Consider the following 25,400-nt stretch of genomic DNA (forward strand, 5'->3'; position numbering starts at 1 on the left):
TGAATATGGATGATTCTTTCATAGTTGTTTATTTGTATATATGTATTTTAAAGTTAGTATATTGTTTTAAATATATCGTAGTCTTGTATAACCCTAAAAAACCCTAGTATAAGCTATGCCTAGTTTGGGGCAAGACAATTTGTGTAAAAGTGTGTCAATATTATTATTATTGTTTATCAAAAAGTGTATCAGGATGAAATAATAACAAAGATTGTAATAAAATATTTTATTAAACTGTCAACAATAAAATTATATACAGACTTACATTTTTACACTGTACATTAACTTATTAACATTAACACGAGTCTACTTGGACCCAATTCGTATTTACTTTGTACATTACTTACAATAACGCTAAACAGACAGTTTTACTTGATCGTTGTAATCATAGACATAATTCCCCCTCCCATTCCCCTTTCCCCCCTCACACTCGTCCTGTTGCGTCAGTACGGTTTGCAATTTCACTAACGTTATCACCATTTTAAAGCGTATCTTTGACGAAAAGTAGAAATATAGATATTCCAACAAACTATGAGACATTAACAGCGCCACCTATTGGCAGTACAATTCAACTTATATTACTCGCATTGAGGTCTGTTATCTATTATCGTTTTGTAAGATTTTTCAGTGTGATTGTTTATTGCGTGCGATTTACTCGCACGAATCTCGCAGTATGCGAAAATAATCTTTGATTTCGATCAAAAAACGCCCCGTATTTTCAAAAATATCGAAAATATTGTAAGAAAAGAGTATAACAGAAAAAAACTGTACGGGAATGACAAATTCTTATTTTGTACAATTAACTGGGACAAGTTTACACAACAACACACAATTGCCATCACAGATTCATCATATCACTAGTACTTAACACTAATAACTGTACAATTAATTACAACGATAGATTTAACGTAATTTATTTCAGTTTAAATGGTCATTGACAGCTAGCAATGCTCTAGAAAATATATTATTAGTGCATATAAAATTAAATTTATATTAGGCAATATCTCTGTTTACATCCTAATGTATTAGAACTTAAAATAGCTTTAAATAACTTCTATCTTCACGGAACTTTAACATTCTAATTTTTATGTTTCTGGTTTTTTATATATTTCAACCCTATAAAACTTATCGAATTTTTGTAATAGCTATTATAAAACGGTGATGAATGAATTAAATTGGATCCGATAACATTCATAGCGTGAAAAAAATCGGTACCAAATTAATTAGATACCTCGCTAGTATTCCATCACATGCTTGGTGTCGTAATAAAACGCGTTAATACAGTAATTACCGTACAATCTACTAGCAATTATCCCAATCAAGGTTTAAAAATTATCAAACACTCCAAATATAACATTCTGCAAAACGTACTACAGTGAAAAGCGCCTCTAGTGGCCAGTTGTAGAAACTACGACATTGTATCTAAGAATACTACTTTATATAGATTGGCGCTACAATTGCGACATTAAATAAACACACGGGCAGAACTCCTTAACCATAATCCTTAGATCATGTAATATACGTCTAGATAGAATGTGACAGGTGTGAAGACGACGTAAAAAATTTAAGTTGACCGTTAATCTCTATTTTGAGCAATGCACGCTCACTAACACAAATTGACATACAAATCGCGAGTGTAAGACGTAGCTTGTCCCGCACACGAAATTAATAAACCTGTCTTGTTTTCATCAGCTGCCTGTCTAGCAGCAAGAGGCTCTTTCTAGATGTATAAATTATCTATCTAATGAATATGTCATTAAAATTAAACCCAAAAATTTAAGTAAATTATCGGCGCTACCCTGTTCTACGAGTTCTGACCGGCTACAGCCCGGCGTGGGACAAGTTGGTGTCTACTAGGCTACTAGATTGCTTACAGGTTGTTCGGAAATGATATTAAGGAAAATTTATTTATTTAGGTGAATAATGTATATTTTTTATGATTACGGTTAAGTAGCACTTCTGCTTCAAAATATCATGATGTATACTCAAAAAGCCAAAAATATATCGTTGACATGAGACCCACTGACCTGTATAAACACCACTGGACGGGCTGTTCCATGTTTGACAGCAAATTTTTGTGCCTATTTGAAGCGCCACTCGCGAGCATTTAGAGAACTAATTTTGACGTATAATACAAATGGCTGCGAAGGAACGTACAATACTTTGAAGTGTTTTGCATTTTGAATTAATTTCGTTCGTTTTCCGTGTTATTTATACTTCAAGAATCAACGTAATAAAGTACACTTTTTTTTTTTGTAAATAGTTTACCACCATCTATCGATTTTGCTGAGGTTGTCATCACTAGTTTTAGTACCGCCGACTCTCGCTACATGGCCAACAGCGCCAAAATGGCGAATATTTAACAGGCACAAAAGAATTTTGACAGCCGCCAGTCCAGTGGTATATAGTAGAGACCAGTGCATGAGATCTCATACTTTATTAATGTCACTGAGTAAAATTCTATACCTTATTGTGATAACTGGAACTAATAAGATAAATAATTTGTGCAAAAATTACAATACGCCTTAAAATATCGATTCGATTGACACAATATTTATTTACATTTTTACTTATATTTATCTTAACTAAAGGCGGTTCTGACGTTTTCGATTACTTAAGTTACATTTTCGAATCTCAAGGTTTCTTAGCATCACTTATTACCTACAAAAGTTCAACAATAAGTACAAAATGTAGAATGTGCTTCAGTAAATTTTACATGATTCTTAACTGTTACTATAACATATTACAATACGTATTCTCCAACCACAAACAGAATTAAAACCCCGCCAGTTCATTTAGTATGAATTTCTCACCATCACAATAACTTAAAATAATACATATTATGTACATGTTCTAGATCTGTTCTGGAAATTAATTTAAAGAACATATCGACAAATTCTAAAATATTATCACATTATACAGAAATATTGATAGATTTTTTCTTAAGCGCGTTAGTAAAAGCATATCAGAGCGTACTTTTCGCGTGTAACGTATAACGCATCATTAATTTTATTTTATTTCAACCATCACGTCATCATTGACGATCTGAGATAAGATACAAGGGCTCACCTATTGGTATTTTTTTACCACTGGAATAAGTAAGACGTAGTAAATATATGTAATAAAATAAAAATAGTAACTCAACCCTTTTGTTATACCGATAACTACAAAATTGTCTCGACATCTAGTAGCGAAAAATATGCAAGGGTTGTCACAAATCAAATTTGTAACCAAAATTTATGAACGGAGCGGGGCTGGAACCCACTTCCTTCGGGAGCCACAACCTCAGAGTTGAACAAGACATACCAAGATTTACGATTCACGCGTCACTCGAACGGTTGATTCAGTTGGTAAGAGTCCTGAGACGGAACGCGAGAAGGCGCGAGGGGATCGAATTCCGCATCGTTAGGAAATTTTGGTTACATATTTAATTTGTATAATTTATCCCAGAAGTGAGGGAAATCACTTTAAAAAATAAAAAACTGTTTGCTATAATATGTTGACGCACAGCCTTTTACAATGCAGATGGTAAGCATTATTATTAAAGAAAAAAAAAAAAGAATGATAAATTTCAGTAAATCTACCAAAGTCGTGTTGTGCGAGAAGAGCAGAGAAAGCGTGCAGTTGATTTCGTGTCAGTGTAATAAGCCCTAAATACAAGTAAGTACCAATTCGCAATGGAACGAATCGGTACGACCGCGCGGACAAGAAGGGCCAAGACTAAGGAAAAGCGCCACTGTGGCATCCACGTAGCCTCTAAAAACAATTGAAAAATATGCATTTATAAGCATTTATGATCATTCTATTTTATTGCGATTCAGAAGCTGTTGCTTGCTAGCTGCGGTTGGCTTCCTATAGTCTCTTTTATACCGCGAACTTAATAACTTTGTATCATTTATTGATTCTTTTACTTTTTAGGCCTCCATAACCTTAGGCTGACCAACGGGAACTACATATATGAGCAGGCTATATCTCATAAACTACAAGCGTAAAGGCTAATTTTTTTAGACACCATAAACACGACACTGACTAACACAGTATCAAAGTGGACCTTGAAGAGATAGCACTACTGCTGCTTGTAAGTAGGAAAAGAAAGTTTATGAGAAAAAAAACCTTAAAATCTCTATCAAAATTATCTGATGAGGCATTATCCTAAATTGATGGTCTACTTTGAATTTCGATAATAAACCTTTCTGCATCGATATTATACATCGTATGCAATTAACAAACGCAATTAAAAAATAAAACAGAACAGTGCACACGTGTTGCACACAATGAGGTGCGAGCGTCACTGGCGGCCGAGTGAGTTAGACACCAACCAGGTTTATAGTAATTAATGGTGGCGCGACCAGTAACATGCTGTGCACGCGTCTGATCTGGTCACGCCACCAAATTGGTTGCGCAAACAAACCGACACCAGGTAAGTAACTCCCTATAGAGCTGTATAATATATTTTATTGGCAGCGGCGACTGGTTGCGCTACCGTGGTGTCCCGGTGAAATATAGCCCACAGACAGCTGAAATATGTGTATTACAATTGCAATTATAACAACAAATAAAAAAACCAAGATGGCGGATACAACAATGGCGTAAACCAAGATGGCCGCTATACAAATAAAAGAAAATGTCTATTTTACAAAAGTACACAGCGCTACCTCATACGATAGTACGGTACCTTAAGCTTGCGTGGTTGCGAGAAAATATATTGACTGATATTAATGCGCTAATATCAGTCAATATATTTTCTAACGACTAACCCAAAATCATTGTATAAAACTGTACAAAAAATATCGCCCACAAAGAACACAAATTTTGCGAACAAATTGGAGGATTTATTTATGAAACAAAATATATACTAACAATACGTTATGTTCATACCGTTAGATCATTTATACATCAAGATAGACTGTGACAGTTGTGAAAACGTCGAAAAAAAATCACGTTGACAGTTAACAGCAATGCACGCACACTAACACAAGCTGACATACAAATTGCGAGTGTAATACGTGGCTTGTCACGCACATTAAAGTAATAAACCTGGCCTGTTTTCATCGGTTGTTAGCAGCCAGAGGCTCTATCTAGATATATAAATTATCATTCATGCCAATCCAATACAATACTTGATTACAATTGAGGCACATACACTCTTATTCAAAACCCGATACATATTATGTTGTATCATTTTCTACACAGTAGAAAACACTAGAAAATATTTTTTACTACCGTCATAGCATCTTTCAGTTGTCGATTTGATCAGCTTCCATCTTGGTGCTCGGTCGGATCATCACTAGTTTCTCATCATCGTTACCCGAGTGTATAGTCTCTATAGTGAGCATCATCTTATCATCACAACTGTCTTCACCAGAGTCCGAGTACATCGACTGTGTCGATGTTGCCACTTCCTGAAATTTTAGGTAAAATTTTGAATAAGGATAAAATTTTTAGTGATTATTTTTACAACAATATTATCTCTTTAATATTTTATTAATTGAATAAAAAAAAGAAAGTAATTGTATATTGTAGAGTTTTTTATTTATGACTTTACGTTGGCCAAATTGAATGTGCCAGTAATTATTGATTTATGTGAGTTTATAATATTAATTATAAAACGTAACATGTGCCTAGTCTTAAATTTATCTATATATATATATATCTTTATCTTTCCTAGTCTTATATTTAACTTTAGCTATAAATATTTCTTGCAAATAAAGAACTTTGACGTTAACTTTCAAAGGAATTGCCTGAATTTGTTGCCAAAACAGGTGAGTCAAAAATAATATTTTTTTTGAGTTCTTTCATGATTTTGAAAGCGCCATTTTAATGTAATCGTTAGTTCGTGATTAGAATATTTCGTAGTATTATTAGACAATACATATTATGTAATACCAGTGGGAGACTCCTTTGCACATGATATTGGCTAGCTTATGGGTACCACAACGGCGCCTTTTTCTGCCGTGACGCATTATTCTGTTTCGGTCTGAAGGGCGCCGAAGCTAGTCAAATTACTGGGCAAATAAGACTAAACATATTATGTCTCAAGGTGACGAGCGTAATTGTAGTTCGGCTCAGAATTTTACGGGTTTTTCAAGAATCCTGAGCGGCCCTGCATTGTAATGGGCAGGGCGTATCAATTACCATCAGCTGAACGTGCTGCTCGTCTCGCCCCTTATTTTCATAAAAAAAAATTACACAGATACTCTTTAGTTTCTTTCTTACTCATTCGAAAATGAAATTTGCTTGAAATAGAAGTAATAACAAAATTGTGTGGTAAACTAACCGTAATTCTATTCTTGGTGTGTATCCGCACGTGTTTGGCGAGATGGTCGGATCTCATAAATCGCTTGCTGCACTCGGGACATTCGAACCTCTTCTCTCCCGTATGCGTTCGCCTGTGACGCTGCAGCTCATCCGAACGGGTAAATCTGAAATTACATTAAATGCAATTTATTTGCGTGAACCGTGGTTAAAGTTTTTAAAATAAAAAATATTTTAACAAAAATACAACTGACTTCAAAAACACTATTCCAAAACAAGAATATGTACTAATAAGTCGTATGTTTATCTAATACTAGTTACGAATTATTGTCATATTTGGAATCGTTTTAGCTGTCAAATCCAACCAATCCAACCCAGTCGAAAGTTTTGAGGTAACAAACATAAAAATAACCGACGAATTGAGAACCTCCTCCTTTTTTGAAGTCGGTTAATTAGTAATGAAACAGCACACTTGGCCAATGAATCGGCATACAAATATTTACAATCAATGTTACATCTTATATATAAAATTCTCGTGTCACAATGTTCGTTCCCGTACTCCTCCGAAACGGCTTGACCGATTCTCATGAAATTTTGTGAGCATATTGAGTAGGTCTGAGAATCGGCCAACATCTATTTTTCATCCCCCTAAATGTTAAGGGTGGTAAAGGAAGACACGAATTTTTTTTTAAAATTTTTTTGACAATTTTTCAAATTTATTTTTTTAATTATGAGTCAGCCTTAAAAAACACATACAACTTCAAATTTTCACCCATCTACGATCAACAGTTACTTTTGTATCGCGATTTTAATATCGGCAAAACAACGTTTGCTGGGTCAGCTAGTTTTATATATATTTTAGCGATGGCTATAGAATCATTTTAAAAGCATTTTTCTACAAGTCTCCAACTGAAATATAGACAAAACTTTTAGATAATAAGCTAACGGATAAATCTAAAAATAAAATGAAATGAAAATTCTTAAATATGTTACTGTTAATATTGCATTTAATATATTTTAGCAAAATAAGCAATGACATTCTACACATACAGACAAAACACGTCATATAAAAAAAGAGTGGAAAAGTGAAACCTACCACAAATTACACCATAATAAGTCTCGACTGCTATATATATACATTGCCGCATTTACTACCGTTGTTTAAAATATTCTTGGTCAATAAGCAGCAATGTAAAACATTTATTCAGTTCAGGTTACGTATGTTAAATTTAGAACCCGATTCCGATATTGACAGTTGACATACGACTAAGAAGAGAAGTGTGCTTACATTGGGGCAGTGCGGCCGATATTAATACCATCTCTGTGCTACAGAAGAGGGCTATTCGCGCGATTTATAACCTAGGTCCTAAAGAATCATTAAGAGAAAAAAATTTTTAACAAAAAAACAACCGACTTCAAAAACACTATTCCAAAATAATAGATATAATGTGCACTAAAAATTATTAAAATAGTTGCGTATTTTTATACAATCTAATTAATTAATCTAATTCTAGCTACGATAATTGTAATTTTTGGAATCGGTGTCCTTCCGTCGCGACCCGCTCTCGCCTCTCGCCTCCTCACGACTCAAGCACATCTCACTTATAATTATGTCTGTAGTTACAAACCTATCTTGGATGACACCGACTCCAAAAATTACAATAATCGTAACCAGAATTAGATTTATTAATTAGATTGTATAAAAATACGCAATTATTATAATACTTTTTAGTGCATATTATATCAATTGTTTTGGAATAGTGTTTTTGAAGTCGGTTGATTTTTTGTTATTTTTTTTTATTTTGAGTGAATTTGAAGTACACTAACTTACAATTTGTCTAAATATGTGTAGATATACTAAATTTTTCAATGCAGCAATGAACGTAAGCGCTTAATTGAAGAGTTCCGTTACTTTGTCATGGATTCCGTAATCAGAACCTAACCAAACTCTCCCCAAACTATCATTGAAGTATATCCTTTCCAATAAAAAGAGAATCATCGAAATCGGTTGGCGCGATATTGAATTATTCGTAAATTTATCATCCACTTTGCTAATTAAACATTAACATAACTAAATAAACATTTTGACTGTTGCTTCTCAATACATTTTTGATAATGTTCTGTATGTTCATAACACATTGAAGAATATTCTAGAAACTGTGACATTCATAATGTTAACACGAGGAACAAATATAAACTTGTTATGCCTACTACTCGGTTGTGTCGAGTTGGCAAGTCTTTTGTTGGGCAATGTATATGCTTCTACAATATGATCCCAGAAAATGTACACAACAAATGTGCTACGAAATTTAAGAAAATTATTAAAAACGTTTGTGTGGGAAAGGTTACTATAGCATAAACGATTTTCTTAATGACACCACGGACTGGGAATAAAGCGAACACCCTCAGGCTCTTAAATTATAAATGTTTATTGTACGATATCACATTGTAATCCATATTTTTATATTTAAAAAAAAGCCCGCTGAGTTTATTGCGCCCATTCTTCTCAGGTCTGAGGCAGTCTCTTTTGAATGGGTGGTAGAATTTGACGTTCAATAAGTGATTCTGAATTGTATTTTGAATAAAAATATTTGAATTTGCATTGTATTTAAGTACACTTTTACCGTTCCGCTATCAGACTGCGAATGATATGTCCTTAAATGTGTATAGAATGTTATTGATTATTAGCATATATTATGAAATTATACAATTCAATAATATTTATTACCTCTTGCCACAGAACAGCCAGTTACACAGAAAAGGTCTTTCTCCCGAGTGCCATCGTAGATGTGCCCGCAGATGCGACGTCTTCCCGTACACCTTGTTACATCCGGGTATGTGACACACGTGCTGCTTCTTTCGGTCCACGAGTCGACTGCAAACACATTCATTCAATAGTACAATAGATTCATTTAATAGATTCAATGCTCTTTGCTTCCCCGGGGCATAAAAAGAAAAATGGAAGTTCCCAGGCCCGAGGTTGTCAAGCAAGCGGCAACTTTGGGAATTTACCAGTGGGGTGCTTCTCTGCACAGGATAACGGCTAGATTATGGGTACCACAACGGCGCCTATTTCTGCCGTGAAGCAGTAATGTGTAAGGATTATTGTATTTTTGACGTTCTTCAGACGGAAAATCTTATTAGATCCAGGGCACGAGGGCAATTGTAGTGCCGCTCAGAATTTTTGGGTTTTTCAAGATTCCTGAGCGTCACAAATACAATAGGGCGTATCAATTACCATTAGTTGAACGTCCTGTTCGTCTCGTTCCTTATTGCCATAAAATATAGTACATTGTGGATGTAAGATACTATGTTTGTTATTACACTCGAGCCGGTATAAAAAAACGCCCGCCACGGAGCCAAGAGTATAATAATAAATTTATTTAATAAGACATTTTTCAATACATATAAGTACATATTTGATCGAATGAATGCCTCAGTAAGACGGAACAATTATAGAGTAAATCCGGGTTGATTCTCGTATGTTCCATAACCTGGATCTCCATCACAGCCCAGTGTTTTTTTCTTCTTAAGTATGTTACCTTACCCATTATGATGAGATGAATTTTTAGATAGGGCTATCATTTACCGGGACACTGTGGTGTCGGTAACGTACTAAATTAGACACCATACAGACACAAGAGTCACCGCACTACACTGAGAGGGTATAAAAATGTACCTCGAAGAGATAGCACTACTTTTTGTAAGAAAACAAAAGTTTAAGAGAAAAGAGAAACAGTGGTGGGTTCATTTCATTTTTAAATCTTTATCGAATTTATTTGATGAAGAATTATTATAAAATGATGGTCTACTTTGAATTTTGATAATAAACCTTTTTGTATCGAAACTATCCATCGTATGCAATTAATAGAGGTAATAAAAAAACAAAACATGACAGTGCACACGTGCTGCATGCAATGAGGTGTGAGTGTAACTGTAGGTCGAGCGAGTGAGACACCATACACCATAGTCATTAGCGGTAGTGCGACTGGTAACATTCTGTGCACGCTTTCGAGCTGATCGCGCCATTAAAACGGACACCAGGTAAGTAACTATATATTGTGTTGGTAGCGGCGACTGGTTGCGCTACCGTGGTGTCCCGGTGAAATACAGCCATAAGATAGCTAAAACCTTGAAAGATGAATATTACAATTACAGTTACAACAACAAAAACCAAGATGGCGGACACAAAGAAGGCGTAAACCAAGATGGCGTCAAACAAGATGGCCGCCATACAACTAAGAGAAATATGTGTGTGTCGTACTTCTCGCCCTGGTCGCAGTTGGGGCAGGTGCAGGCCACCCTCTTCACCAGTCGCTTGCCGCCCGGACTGGCCGCGCGCGCCGCACTCGCCTCGCACTCGGCCGCACCTCCGCCCGAGCTGCCGCTGCCGGCCCCCACTGTCACCACCTGCCACTTGCCCGGCTCGTTCGGGTCCTGCTGGATCTGCTGGCCTGCCCACACATAACAATAAGCAAATCACCTCAACTCAAACCACACAAATGCACTTTTGAGTTATAGGCATTTGAAGTGTCAGCAGAGTCACTTCTTCTGGAAAATGTTAAAGAATGCCAACAAACTTTCGATTTTAGTTTTGTTAGCGCTGGAGAAATAATTAAAACTTTTAAGTTTCTCGACATGAAAAAAACTGCTGATATATGGGGCATTTCTGTTAAAATAATAAGTTCAATAATTGATGTCATAGCACCATATCTTGCAATAGTTTTTAATAATTGTATTAATCGTAGCGTGTTTTCGGACCTTCTAAAACATAGTAAAATTACAACAAAATTAAAGTCGAGATGCTCTTCTGACCCGAATAACTATCGTCCTGTGTCGGTTTTGCCGACCCTTAGTAAAATTTTTGAAAAAATAACTTTAAGCCAAATATGCTTACTTACTTTAACTCTCATAAGTTACTTCATTTGAAATAACTTTACTAGGGGACGTTCAACAACGGATGCAGGTGTTGAACTAATCAAGAATATTTTTGATGCCTGGGAGGAATCGCAGAATGCACTTGGCATCTTCTGTGATTTATCTAAGGCTTTTGATTGTGTTCAACATTCAACGCTGGTAAGGAAGCTATACCACTATAGCATAAAAAGAACTGCGCTCGATCTTTTGACTTCATATCAAAGCAATAGAATTCGGAGGGTCGACGTGAAAGGCAGGAGATCTCCTGGGACTCCTCTCGGTATGGGGGTACCACAAGGGTCTATTCTTGGACCGTTCCTCTTCCTTATATTATAATTCCTTATATAAATGATCTTCCTAATCTTATAGAGAAAAAACATAAGGTAGTATTGCTTGCAGACGACACTTCACTGATTTTCAAAGAGAAAAGAAACCAAGCTATGTATAACGAAGTGAACGATATTCTATCTAACATCGTGTACTAGTTTAGCGCTAATATCCTATTGTTAAATAGCAAGAAAACTAAATACATTAAATTTACCGTACCAAATGTCAAAAATGAAGATGCAAATGTTTTGTTAAACGGAGAGGTGATAGAACCGGTGGAATCTACTATATTTCTTGGCATAACTCTAGATTCCAAATTACAATGGGGCCCCCATATTGAAGGATTGGCGAACAGACTTACTTCTGCAGCATACGTGGTTAAAAAGATTGGACAATTATGTCCTATGGTATATTGCTATAGGGCAACGCTGCCGATATTAATTCAATATTTGTGCTGCAGAAGAGGGTTATTCGCGCTATTTATAACCTAGGTCCTTAAGAATCATTGAGACCAAAATTCAAAGAAATTAACATCTTGACTGTTGCTTCTCATCAATATATACTTGATAATGTAATGTATGTTCATAGGCACATTAGTGAATTTGCCAGAAACTGTCAAAACCATAATGTTAACACCAGGAACAGACATAAACTTATGATTCCTACTACTCGGCTAAGTCTTTTGTGCGGCGATGTATATGCTTTTACAACAAGATCCCAGAAAATGTTTAAAACAAAAGTATTACGTTATTCAAAAGAATTGTTAAAAACGTTTGTGTGGTAAAGGTTACTATAACATAAATGACTTTCTTAATGATACCACAGATAGGGTATGGAGTGACCGCTCTCAGGCTATTAAATAATAAGTTTAATTGTACAATATTACTTTGTAAACATATTTTTTCGATGAAAAAAAAAAGCCCGCTGAGTTTGTTGCGCCCATTCTTCTCAGGTCTGAGGCATTCATTTTGGAATGGGTGGTAGTTTTTGACTTTCAATAAGTGATGTCACATCCTATTTTGAATAAAAATATTTGAATTTGAATTTGACCCCATTGGCTCGGGATGTGGCCTGTGAAAAGAATCCGCTCATTAGGGATGTTGTCTGGCCCTGGTGCTTTTTCCATATTTTGTGAGTTTATAGCCTTCTCCACCTTCTGACCTTAGTATCGCTGGTTCCTGTTCAAATATAGTTTCAAATGCCATATTTTCCAGTAGTTTGTCTGTATGTTCTAAGGTGTTTGTGTAAGGTGTAAGCATTATTGTGTATCGGTCTGAACGGCGCCGTAGCTAGCGGCAAATGAGGTTTAGAGCCTGTCCAGATGAAGCGTTTTACGCGCGAGTTCACTCGCGCGTTTTGATTTGTATTGCGTCCAGATGCGGCGTATCACGCGCGTTCTCGCGCGCATGTGTTGGAGACGGATTTGAGCAGTTATAAACATGGACTCGGATACAGCGGTTGTGTTGTGGCTTGCATACCGTCGATGGAGACGTCGTAAACAAAGAGAAAGTCGACGATTTAACGTACATCCCATTCTACGTGATAGAATGACGCATAGTATGTTTATAACTTTATACCCAAAACTCAGAGAACATAGTGAAAAGTTTTTCAACTACTTTCGGATGTCAATAGCATCGTTTGATAATTTACTAGAAATTATCAAAGAAGATTTGTCTCCATGTCAAAATTATATGGTACGGGATACTGTTTCTGCAGAAGAAAAACTCGTGATTACTTTGAGGTAATATTTTTTATTGCTTTAGTAATACCTTAAGTAATTAATTCAGATTCATTGGAATCTTGTGTAGATGCCGGTGAAGGGTGTTTGTAGCTAGACGTCGTTGGTGGTCGTGACGCAGTGCAATAACCTCGATTGTAAGTCGAAAAGGTTTCAGGTGGAAACGAAGATGTTGAAGGGTCTGTTGTGGTATATCCTGTTTCTCCAAAATAATCTCTCTGTCCACGTTGTGTCATTCCTGTTTGGTAATGATATTGTGTCGAAGGTTGGTAGTCGGAACGAGCTGCTGCAGGTCTAAGACACAGAGCTTGTTGAGCTTGAAGTACTTTCATTAATTCAATTTTTGTTTGAAGTCTGTTTTCCTCTGGTACTTTAAGAAGCTCTTTGTGTAAGGACAAACAAAATAGTTTGTCATCATCTGACTCTATTTGGTTTGTTGCCTGTGGCTGATTCCCAGATGCTAAATTTGTTTTTATGATTGAGAGGAATTCTTCGTCAGCCGCATTTAGTTTTTTCTTCTTTTTTGCCTGACTACGTGGAGGTCTCATCACATCTTCCCCATCGCCAGAAAACTCCTGTTCTTCAGTTGCAACACACGCGGTGTTGATGTTGCTCTCAGTTATTTTATTCCGTGTCGATCTTTCGAGAAACATCAAACGTTCAAAATAAATATATTTGGCTTTGCCGGAGGCTCCTGATCCAGACGGTGTGGTTTTCTTCTTCTTCATTTCTCTCACAAAGCCATCACGCAACCCTTTCCACTTCTTCTGCAATAAAGTACCTGTAAATAATAAAAAGATCGAAATAAAATAATAATAATTATTTTACTTTCTTTTCAGATATTTGGCCACAGGATGTTATTTTGCGGATCTGCATTATGCCTACAGATTAGGAAAGTCTACAGTTATCGAAATAGTACAGAAAACCTGTTACATCATGTGGAACAAACTGCTAAACATAGTAATGAGACAACCAACGAAAGCTAAATGGAAAGAAATTTCGAAACAATTTCAAAAATACACAAATTTTCCAAACTGCATCGGTGCCATTGACGGCAAGCATATCCGTATTATAAAACCTAACGATTCTGGGTCTCTTTACTATAACTATAAGAGTTATTTTTCAACTGTTTTGTTGGCCGTATGTGATGCAAATTATTGTTTTATTGCAGTGGACATAGGCGCATATGGAAAAAGTAATGACTCCACAATTTTTAAAGACTCTATTTTATATAAAAAACTTGTCGAGAAAACTTTAGATATTCCAGATCCAAAGCCAATATCGCAAACAGATGCAACCCCCTTACCTCATGTCATAGTAGGAGATGAGGCGTTTAGTCTGTCTGAAAATATAATGCGCCCTTACTGCGGTAGATCTCTAACAACCAAAAAAAAAATTTTCAACTATCGCTTATCCAGGGCCCGGCGTTACATTGAATGTTGCTTTGGCATCTTGGTAAATAAATGGAGAATATTTCATAGACCGTTGAATGTGGATATAGAATTTGCAATAAACATAATTAAGGCTTGTTGTGTTCTCCATAACTACGTAAGGTTAAGGGATGGCTATAGGTATGATCACACTCTCTACGAAACATCTCTGAATAATTTGAACAATGAGGCAGTGAGGCCTAATGCGAGATCATTGAATATAAGAGATAGATTTGCTGATTATTTTGTAAACGAAGACAAACTCCCTTGGCAAGATAAAATGATATAGTTTAACAATGTAAAATCTATGCAAATAATAATATTATTTAATAAAGTATTATTTACTTACCTAAAGTTTTTTTTTTCTCTTCGGAATCACCAACTTCACAAAAAATTTCCACTATTTCTTCCCAGTTCCTACGTTTAATGGTTCTATTAGAATAATCTGATGATTCCATGTCCCATAGAGCTACCCTTTTCTCAATTTCGTCGATAAAAAGTTCCGTGTCAAAGTTATCACGCTCCATTTTGAACCAAATACGTCCACTCGCCACGGACACGCGCGTAGTACTGGACGCAGCACAGGCCCCCGAGTACCTCGACTCGCGCGGCGCTCGCGCATGGGACGCGCGAGTCGAGAGTCCCGCTCATTGCACGCGTTTTACGCGCGAGTGAGGAAACGCGCGTAGGCATCTGGACGGGATGTACGTAGCTCTAGTACCTCGGTTACGCGCGAGTGTCAACGCGCGAGTGAACTCGCGCGTAAAACGCTTCATCTGGACAGGCTCTTAACATCTTATGTCTCAAGGTGACGAGCGCAATTGTAGTGCCGCTCAGAATTTTAGGGTTTTCAAGAATTCTTAGCGGCACTGCATCGTAATAGGAAGGGCGTATCAATTACGATCAGCTGAACGTGCTGCTCATCTGAAGTCATAAATTTTTACATACCTATGCTAACAGAATTCTGTTGCTGCGGCTGTGGTATCTGTGTGAGTTGCACGCCGCCCACCGCTGGCACTAGCTGCACTGCGCCGCCTAGTCCGCCCACGCCCAACGTTGGGACCTGTCCAAATTCAACTGGTCATCAATTTTCCATACATAATATCTACATACATTACAATAACAATACAGTAGGTACATATTATATACATCTTAATATATATAAATTACGTGTCACGTTGTTTGTCCCCCATGGACTAATGAACGGATTTTAATGGGGATTATTTCATGGAGTGCGGTTTAGTCCAACTTGAGAGATAGGATAGTTTTTATTTCGATTTGGGACCCATGTTTATTTTTATTTTCAATATTTGTTTTGTATGGACATATTTTCTATGAGAAAATTTTGTGACGCACGGTTTAACAGTTCCACTGTGGAACAATTTCATTATAGCAACAGCATTTTTTACGAAATATTTTTTGTTGTTTTAAAATATTGGCAAATTCCTATGAAACAGTATTTTTTTTTTTTTTATTATCTACAGAACAACGTCTGTCGGTAGTATTATATATAATCCGAAACATGGTTGATTGGTATTACAAATCTTAATTCAAAATACACTCAAATATTATGCGAAAACCATAGTGAACATATTATTACACATTGTAGAACATAGTATTTTCTTTAATTAACGCGAGTGTTACACATTTAAATAAAACAATTTTAAAGGATTAAAACGCGTGTAATTGTAACGGTTTTACATTAGATGTTTGCGTAAAAGTTACATTTTTATTTTAGTTAACCCGACGTTTCAAGACCTTTCCAGATCTCGTTTTCAGGGGGACTGCAGATGTAGTGAGTCAAAGATAATTCTTTTAGAAAAGAAGAGGACACTGTCAGTAAATTTTGCCAAAAACCATCTGTGTACAGCAAATACCACCTCCGAGAAAATAAATGGCGCTAAACTTCATAATGACAACTATGACAAATACTATCTTTGACTCACTTCATCTACAGTCCCCCTGAAAACGAGATCTGGAAAGGTCTTGAAACGTTGGGTTAACTAAAATAAAAATGTAACTTTTACGCAAACATCTAATGTAAAACCGTTACAATTACACGCGTTTTAATCCTTTAAGTGTTTTATTTAAAAATTGTAGAACATATTACATAAACCATATTCATCATATAAACGATTACACCTACCGGGATTCGAACCCGGGACCTCTAGCTTAGTTCTTAGGGTCATTAACCATTCGGCTATATGGGTCGTCAATCAAAATGTGACTTCCATAAAGTGATTGAAATGTCGAATGTTTTTCTTCAGTGACGTCACGGCACACTGTACTCCTGTTTACCTGCACCACGTTAGCTGTCCGCACATTGTTAGCGGCGGGGATGACAGTCACCTGCTGGCCGCTGGGAGTACTGGTGATTATGGTCTGTGAGGCCTGTTGCTGACTAGCACTAGAGTCGCCTTGCATTTGGTTAACCACCTTATCCGGGCCGCGTGAACAGTGGGTGCGTTATAATAATAATAATAATATTGACACACTTTTTACACAAATTATCTTGCCCCAAATTAAGCATATATAACCTGTGTTATGGGTTGCAAGACAACGATATATTTAATACAATATACTTACTTAAACAAACATAAATACATATTATAAACATACATAAATACATTTAAACATCCATGACTCGGAAACAAACATCCATATTCATCATATAAATGCTTGCACCTACCGGGATTCGAACCCGGGACCTCTAGCTTAGTAGGTAGGATCGCTAACCACTCGGTTATACAGGTTATAAGATGGTGGTAATTAGTGTAGGCGGAATGTGTTATTGTCAAGCATAAATACAGTTATAAAAAGCATTTTAGGTTAGTTATTCTGTGTTAATTCATGTCAGTGATGCAGATTAACTACTTGTTACAATTTCTTAAGAAAGTTTCATCAAAAAATGACAGTTATACATTTTGCCTTTTCGGAAATGATGATAGCTTTAACAAAGAATGGCAAAAAACACATAGCCAACTCAACTTAACAGGTTGAGATCTATAGACCGTACTTATATTTTGCTCAGATTTTACTCGCGTTAAACTTAGCCGAGTGTGATAAAACGCTAACTTGACTTTTACATTGGGCTGTGTCAGCTTAAGCTCAGCATAATGTCATTTGTCAAATGACTATAAAAACGAAATCAAAGATTATTCTAAGCTTACTTAGTTTTACTTAAGTAAAGTCTACGGAAAACCTGCTTAGGTAGGCTCTATAGATCTCAACATCAGTCTATAAATATATATTTAAACTAAATTAGAGTAGAATATTGTAATATCTGCAAAAAAACTATTTGACGTTTGAGTGTGTTTGTTTCATCATTTTACATATTATATTGTAATTCAAATGATTTGTAAATCTTGATATAAAAGAGTGGCAATGAGTTTCTTGCTACTTCTTCTCACTAGCTCAACCCTTTGCGAAGTAGCGGTAGATTCAATAAGAATTTTTTTTTGACATTCATAAGTGTCATTTCCGTGACCTACGTGAATAAACTGATTTTGATTTGATTTGAAAGCGAAAACTTGCACTCAGCAAATTTTTACGTTAAGAAAAGTCTGAGCTGAGATGCTGTATAGATCTCACCCTTAATGCTACTATATTTAAAAAAAATATATATAACCTTAAATTTTTCTTTATTACTAATGAACTCTGCAAGTGATTCATTACATCCCATATTTTGACCACTATAAATATTTACGGTGTTATAACAAAAAAAAAAAAACTTAGCTTAGACACGTGTTCTGTTAGTCAGTAACCTTACTTATAATAACGTCAGTGACCTAACAATAACGTCTTAACTGAAGTTTATCTTTTTCTATTACAGTTATTACAGTGTTAAGCTTGTGTTTAACTAAAAACAACATACAAAGTTTTTGTCAACTGTCATCTTTCTGTCATCATATAATCGTTAGACACACCTTAGAGAAGCTTCGACTCGTGTTTAAATATAAAGCAATGTCTAAAGATTGTTGAAAGCTAAACAGCAGAAAGACACAAATTTGTAATAGAACTTTTTAAAACAAGTGTTTTACATTTGTTTAACTTTTTTGTTTAAATATAAATAATATTTAAAGTTTTTTAAAATGTTGTTAGACAGAGAGCGAAGAAAGTTAGTAAGGCTAGCTAGTGATAAAATACTATGAAGCGTAATACATATAATTATGTTAAATACCTGCAGAGTGATGGTGGGAGGTGTGGAAGCGGCGCTAACTGCCGTCTGGCCAGCTGCGTTCTGCTGAACCAAACCAACACCAAAGTTAGAACAACCAACGTCCAAGTCAATGATGAATGAGATAAAGAATGTAAACAAAGTTTCAGGGGTTCAAAATATTTATGAATAACTTATATACAAGTTATGGCTTCCGTATTCTAATCGCTGTTGTCTGTATTTTACCAGTGGGCGGCTCCTTTGCACAGGAAGCCGGCTAGATTATGGGTACCACAACGGCGCCTATTTCTGCCGTGAAGCAGTAACGTGTAAACGTTACTGTATTTCGGTCTGAATGGCGCCGTAGCTAGTGAAATTACTGGGCAAATGAGGTTTAACATCTTATGTCTCAAGGTGGCGAGCACAAAGGTAGTGTCAGAATATTTGGGCTTTTCTAGAATCCTGAGCACTACTGCATTATAATAGGCAGGTCATATCAATTACAACCAGCTGATCGTCCTGCTCTTCTCGTACCTTATTTTCATATAAAGAATAAAAAAATGATTCGTCGGAAGAGTCCAAATCAGCCATATTTATGACAATATAACTAAGTATAATGTAACTCACAGTCCGTTTGTTTACACTCTTTTATCTCGTCTCGGTGACCTTATAGATGAACCAGTAGCAAACTCAATGATGACATTTTGTTTTTAAGTGATATCCCTCACTTCTGGGATGAATACACAAATAAAATTTTCAAAACAAAATTTTATGAACGATGCAGGATTCGAGCCCACGACCTCTCGCGTTCCATGCGAGTGCTCTTGCAACTGAGCTAACCGTCCGAATGACGTTTAGTTTTTTAGAAAATTGACATGAGATGTCGCTCTTGCAAATCAAAACAATTAGTTTTGGTTTTAAAGTGATAACTCCCACTTCTTGGATTAATAAAATCTTGTATATGCTATCTTCGATTCTCAGGTTGTGGCTTCAGTTAGAAGACTCGCACGGTATGCGAGAGGTCGTGGGTTCGAGTCCCTCATCGTTCATAAAATTATGTTTTCAAATTTTATTTGAATATAACTCAGCATAATGTACTTAACTCAGTTACAGTTCGTTTGCTTACATACTGTTACTACATGTTTTAAATAGAAACTTTACAGAAAGAAACAATCAAAAGTAATTTAATGTGTTTTTTTTAATGAAAATAAGGGACGTGGCGAGCAGGACGTTCAGCTGATGCTAATTAATACGCCCGGCCTACAATGCAGTGCCGCTCAGGATTCTTGTAAAATCCCAAAAATTCTGAGCGGCACTACAATTGCGCTCGTCACCTGGAGACATCAGATATTAAGTCTCATTTGCCCAGTAATTTCAATAGCGACGGCGCCCTTCACACCGAAACACAATAATGTTTACACATTACTGCTTCACGGCAGAAATAGTCGTCGTTCGTCGTCTACACGGTCGTCGTATTACACGAATTCGGCGTAGATTAATCGAGGCATAAGAATTCAACAAACAACTAGTGAAGCCAAACTTAAATTTCTAAACTACACAATCTACAAGTAATGGATGACACTTCCACTGCTCATTTCATCAGATGAAAGTATGATGATGTAAGAGTTTACAAAACACACAGGTATTGCAACTCAATAAGACTACATATAATAAATAATATACTTAATAGGCCACAACAATAAACTGAAGAAGCGTTTAAAAAAAGTTTAAAATAAGAAGCAACATGCAGCCTCTGATACAAAGAGTAGGAAGCAGCAATGCATATTTTATCCAAAGAGGATGTAAATACTACGTAATAAGAGGCGGAAATGCCTGAGTAAAAATTTAAATTTAGTTTACTGTGAAAGTTAATAATTACAATATTATTGCGACGAAGTATAATCCGGCTAGGTTTGAAAGCGAACAGTTGCATAAAACGTAATGGATTTCGGCTGTCTCCGTTTTTTACAAGATTATAACCGTCATCTGTCAATCTATGAATCACGTTTCATACAATTGCTTTTTTCTTGAAGAGTTTCGCTAGTGTGATTTAATCTTCCCGTGGAGCACTAAGTAAGCAAACTAAGTAAGTATCCAGGATCTTGTATGCAAAAACTCGGTACAAGGAATTTGGAAGTTTCTGGAAGCAGCGGGTCTAACTAGTTTAAATTTGAAGAGTTACTAAATAGACCAATCTCTGGTCGAAATTGCGCATGAAATGCCCTAAACATCCATCCATAATAAACTAAGTTGACGTTAAAGCACATTGTATGCGCAATATTGACGACATAGCACAGTGGGTGATTTCTCAGCCAGAGAACCTGGGCCGGGTTCAAATCCCCGCAGGTGCAAACATTTCTATGATGAATATGGATGTTTAAGTATTTATATTGTATTAAATGACGTATCGGTGTCTTACACCCATAGCACATAGGCTACGCCTAGCTTAAGACTTGTGTAAAAGTATGTAAATTTTTATTTTATTCCACCGCTTGACAATGTCTAATGGTATTTTGGCTTACTACTAGGACCATCCAAAGTAGCTTAAGACACGATTATAAAACATTCTATATAATATGCAGAAAACTCACAAACCGCTGCTCGATTCTCCGGGACATACATCAATTAATACCACCACCCGAATTCGTAAAACCACCAAGCATAAATTGTATTTACAAACTGCGAAATAATAAAATACACATTCCGCAACATGCAAAAGGATAGTCATTGCCTCGTATAGGTTTAATAGGGCCAACGAGACAAGATAAAGAATGTAAGCAAAAATTTCAGGGCTGCAAAACATTTTAATTTGAGTAAATTATATACAAATTATTGATTCCCTATTGTAATGGCTGTCGTAAGTCCGAATATATATAAATATTTAAAGGCGAGCCACGGCGCCTCACTTGGGCGTATAGGCGGAGAACAAGATAAAAGTCTGATATCATTTGTAAAATCACTTTACTTTACGATCTATAATCAACATTACACTTTAGTCCAAAAATCAAACCCCTATAATTTAAATAGCCACTTTCACTTCCGAAATCAATAACAATTATTTCAAGATTACGAGGAACAAGAGCGATCCATTGAAGCCGTGGTGGTCAAGGCGGTTAGACAATGAATGCCGCCCGCTTGGCTGCGCTGACCATCGACACGACGTTCCGCCAGAAACGACAGATGTCAAATCTAGTTCCGGCGTATTCTCACAATGACATTTTGAATGCGCCATCATATTAATGACAATATAACTCAGTTGCAGTCCGTTTGTTTACATTCTTTATCTTGTCTCGTTGGCCTTATATTATAGGTCACTTCATTTTCACTCAATCCTTTATGGAATAGCAGATTCTTTTATTATTTGAGGCGTCATTGAATTGGATTTTGAAAATATATGAATAATAATCAATCATATGATAGCCAAAATTTGTATAATATCATGTTGGGTTGGTAAATATTTTTTTTGAAGTGCAAACATTCTGGGAAATTAGACCTTATTTGACGTATTTGACTGGCGAATTTTCAACAAAACCTCTACGCAATTGGTTATTTTACAGTGATAACCCTCACTTCTGGGGAACACAAAGTTTTCAAATAAAATTTTCGCAATCCTCTACGCTTGTTTGCTATTATGAGCTATAGCGTCATATAAAATTTCCGCGTTGGTTGAGTATTTTATACATATTTTTTTAATACAGAAAAGTTATTTTTTCCAAATATAAAAAAAAATGTATATTCTCTTGCTAAGCACATCTTACCTGAATACTATTCGTAGTAAAGAGGTCTACATAATATTAATTTTTTCCGATAATTTGACGGTTTAGAAAGGGTTAAAGTTAGATTATTACACAAACGTTTGGCACGTTTTGGGTGATAATTTAAAAATAAATGTTGTGTTTTGTTCGAAGATAAAGATAGTGTTAATAAAATTACCTGCATGTTAGCGAGTGAGGCGATTTGTATCTGCTGAATCTGACCGGACGGTGTCAGCACGTTAGCGACTTGTGGCTGGGCTTGCATCTACAAACATGATACATAATATAAATACCTTAATTAAAATATTAATTTAGTTATTGGACTACACAAATAGAGCACGGCAATATTTCAAGCCGGCCCACATATGGAGTATTGCTCTCATCTCTGGTCTGGCACACCCAGTATCAGCTCGAATCATTTAACCACATGCAACGCAGAGCTGCTGGAATTTTCGGAAGCCCAGTGCTTTGTGAACGGCTCGATCATCTGGCGTTGCGTGGAGACGTCGCTTCATTGAATGTTTTCTATCGCATTTATTAAGGGGTGTTCCGAAGAGCTGTTTGAACTGACTCCTGCCGCCGATTTCCAACTTTTCACGACACGCCACAATTTAGGCTAACATCCCCACCATCTGGATGTGTGGCGTTCCTCCACAGTACGCTTTTCAAGAAACTTTCTTCCACGTGTAGTACGTGCTCTGAAATGAGCAGAATTGTTGGGTTTTTCAAGAATCCTGAGCAGCACTGCATTGTAATGGACAGGGCGTTTCAATAACCATCAGCTGAACGTCCTGCTTGTCTCGACCCTTATTTTCATAAAAGCTAAAAGCTCAAGCGGTACTACAATAATTGCCCTCGTCAACTTGAGACAAAATGTTAAGTCTCATAATTTCTAATTATTATTATTTATAAAATTAAGAGGCGCCGTTGTGGTACCCATAATCTAGCCGGCATCCTGTATTTTATTTTATCTACACCCATGCTTTAAATCCTCTATTAAAGATTTTAAAACAGTTAGCTTATTGCCAACAGCCACTGTCCTATTAACCATTACATCATCCAAACGAGTGTTCCAATGTTGTACTGATTTTCATTCATCATTACTAGGACTGGCTTTTTTAATGTTAGCAGTAAGCTAACGGTTTCAGAATCTTTTATAGAGCATTCGTATTACGGGTGTAGATAAAGTCTCGTATGCAACTGTTGATAATTAGGTATTAAAACACTCATGTGATACTATTATCTTGTTTTAATACCCCTTATTGCCAGTGTGTCACGTACCTGCTGGATGTGCGGTATGATCTGCAGGTGCGGCGCGTGTATGGGCACGTGTATGGTCTGGTACACGGTGTGTCCGTTGGCCACGGATACGGGCACCTGCACGGGGACCACGCCCATCCCGCCCCCCACCCCGCCGCGGACAGCCACGCCCCCTTCAATGTTACCATCAATTAATTACACATTCATTTATACGTCCAGATAGACTATGACAGCTGACAAATAGACTATGACAGCTGTCAAAACGTCAAATAAATTGAGGTTGACATTTTGCCTTACACTTGACATACAAATCGCGAGTGAAAGAAGTAGCTTGTCACGCACACTGATGTAATAAACCTGGCCTATTTTCATCGGTTGTCTAGCAGCAAGGGGCTGCATCTAGTCGCATAAATTATCGTTCTACCTAGTCTTTAATTTAACCTGTTCGTTAATTTTTAACTCAATGAGAGAGATTTAATTGGCACGATGGCATTATTAACGATAGTATGATTAGAAAAATTAATCCAGTTGTACATGAAACATGTTGCGATGGAAAACATATTCGGCCATGTCAACCGAAATAAGAATGACGTCAAGGCTCAATAATAGTTAAAATGACGTTCTATAAACGAAATATAGTCGGAAATGTAATTCGAGATAAAAAATGTAAACAAAGAAATGTCACTGTAAAAATGGCAATTCAGAGATTATCAACATTTTTCTAGGTAGTCTAATTATAAATTTATTTTGATTCATAAGACATAATTTTTTTTGTTATAATCATGCTCCATCTACAAAACCAGGGTGGTTTACCATCCTAAATGAGATATTAGACGCCTTCCTTTTCCAAATTAAATTTTAAAACAAAATGTCGAGTGCGAGAGCTCTTCCACAGAGCCAACCGTTCGAGTGACGTAAAGTTCATAAATGTCCTTGTTCAACTCTCAGGTTGTGGCTTCTCATCTTCTTCTAAACTAAACAATTTGTTTATTAAACTTAATAAAACAAAAAACAAAATTTTCACCATTTTTTACATTTTTGATCTCGAATTACATTTCCAACTATATACGTCATGTAGAAAAATCACGTCGTTTAAAAACAAAGCTGAAAGATAAAACATGCAACAAATCACACCATAATAAGCCTCGACTGCTATATCTATACATTGCTGCATTTTCTCCAGTTATTTAAAATATTCCTGGTCAATAAGCAGCAATGTAAAACATTTATTCTGTGCTGAAACTGATAACACCAAGCAAAAGGAAATGGAAAACGCAAGTAAATTAATAAGCATTTCGCTTAGATCGTTTATACGTCTAGATACACTGTGGACAGATGTGAAAACGTTGGAAAAAATGAAGGTTGACAATTCCTGAAACCTCTATTTTGTGCAACTCATACAAAGTGACATGCAAAAAGCGAGTGTAAGACGTCGCTTGTCACACACACTAAAGAATTAAACAATTAAAATAGCAAGAGGAATTTCTAGACGAATAAATTTTCTAAGGCTCTTTTATTAATGACAGCGATAAAGGATTTCTTATAATCTTTCCAGTGAACTC

The 25,400-nt window shown here is 36.2% G+C and overlaps 2 protein-coding genes across 2 annotated transcripts in view; one reads left to right on the forward strand and one right to left on the reverse strand.

Moving 5' to 3' along the window:
* Window positions 1-211: 211 nt before the first annotated feature.
* LOC126969217 (transcription factor Sp3-like) overlaps window positions 212-25,400 on the reverse strand; it is a 38,968-nt gene continuing 13,779 nt past the window's right edge. Inside the window, exons 8-15 of the mRNA XM_050814553.1 lie at window positions 23,860-24,011; window positions 22,757-22,843; window positions 18,848-18,907; window positions 15,616-15,730; window positions 10,520-10,709; window positions 8,984-9,130; window positions 6,278-6,422; window positions 212-5,402 (exon numbers count right to left, since the gene is read on the reverse strand). Of these exons, the coding sequence (XP_050670510.1) occupies window positions 5,238-5,402; window positions 6,278-6,422; window positions 8,984-9,130; window positions 10,520-10,709; window positions 15,616-15,730; window positions 18,848-18,907; window positions 22,757-22,843; window positions 23,860-24,011 (1,061 nt within the window). The 3' untranslated portion in view covers window positions 212-5,237. The remainder of the gene's footprint in view (window positions 5,403-6,277; window positions 6,423-8,983; window positions 9,131-10,519; window positions 10,710-15,615; window positions 15,731-18,847; window positions 18,908-22,756; window positions 22,844-23,859; window positions 24,012-25,400) is intronic.
* Window positions 12,803-15,015, forward strand: LOC126969252 (uncharacterized). Its single transcript, XM_050814622.1, has 2 exons — window positions 12,803-13,240; window positions 14,077-15,015. The coding sequence occupies exons 1-2, from the start codon at window positions 12,939-12,941 to the stop codon at window positions 14,954-14,956; spliced, it is 1,182 nt and encodes a 393-aa protein (XP_050670579.1). The 5' UTR covers window positions 12,803-12,938; the 3' UTR covers window positions 14,957-15,015.

The sequence above is a fragment of the Leptidea sinapis genome, chromosome 17 (assembly GCF_905404315.1).
Source record: "Leptidea sinapis chromosome 17, ilLepSina1.1, whole genome shotgun sequence".
Lineage (NCBI taxonomy): Eukaryota > Metazoa > Arthropoda > Insecta > Lepidoptera > Pieridae > Leptidea > Leptidea sinapis.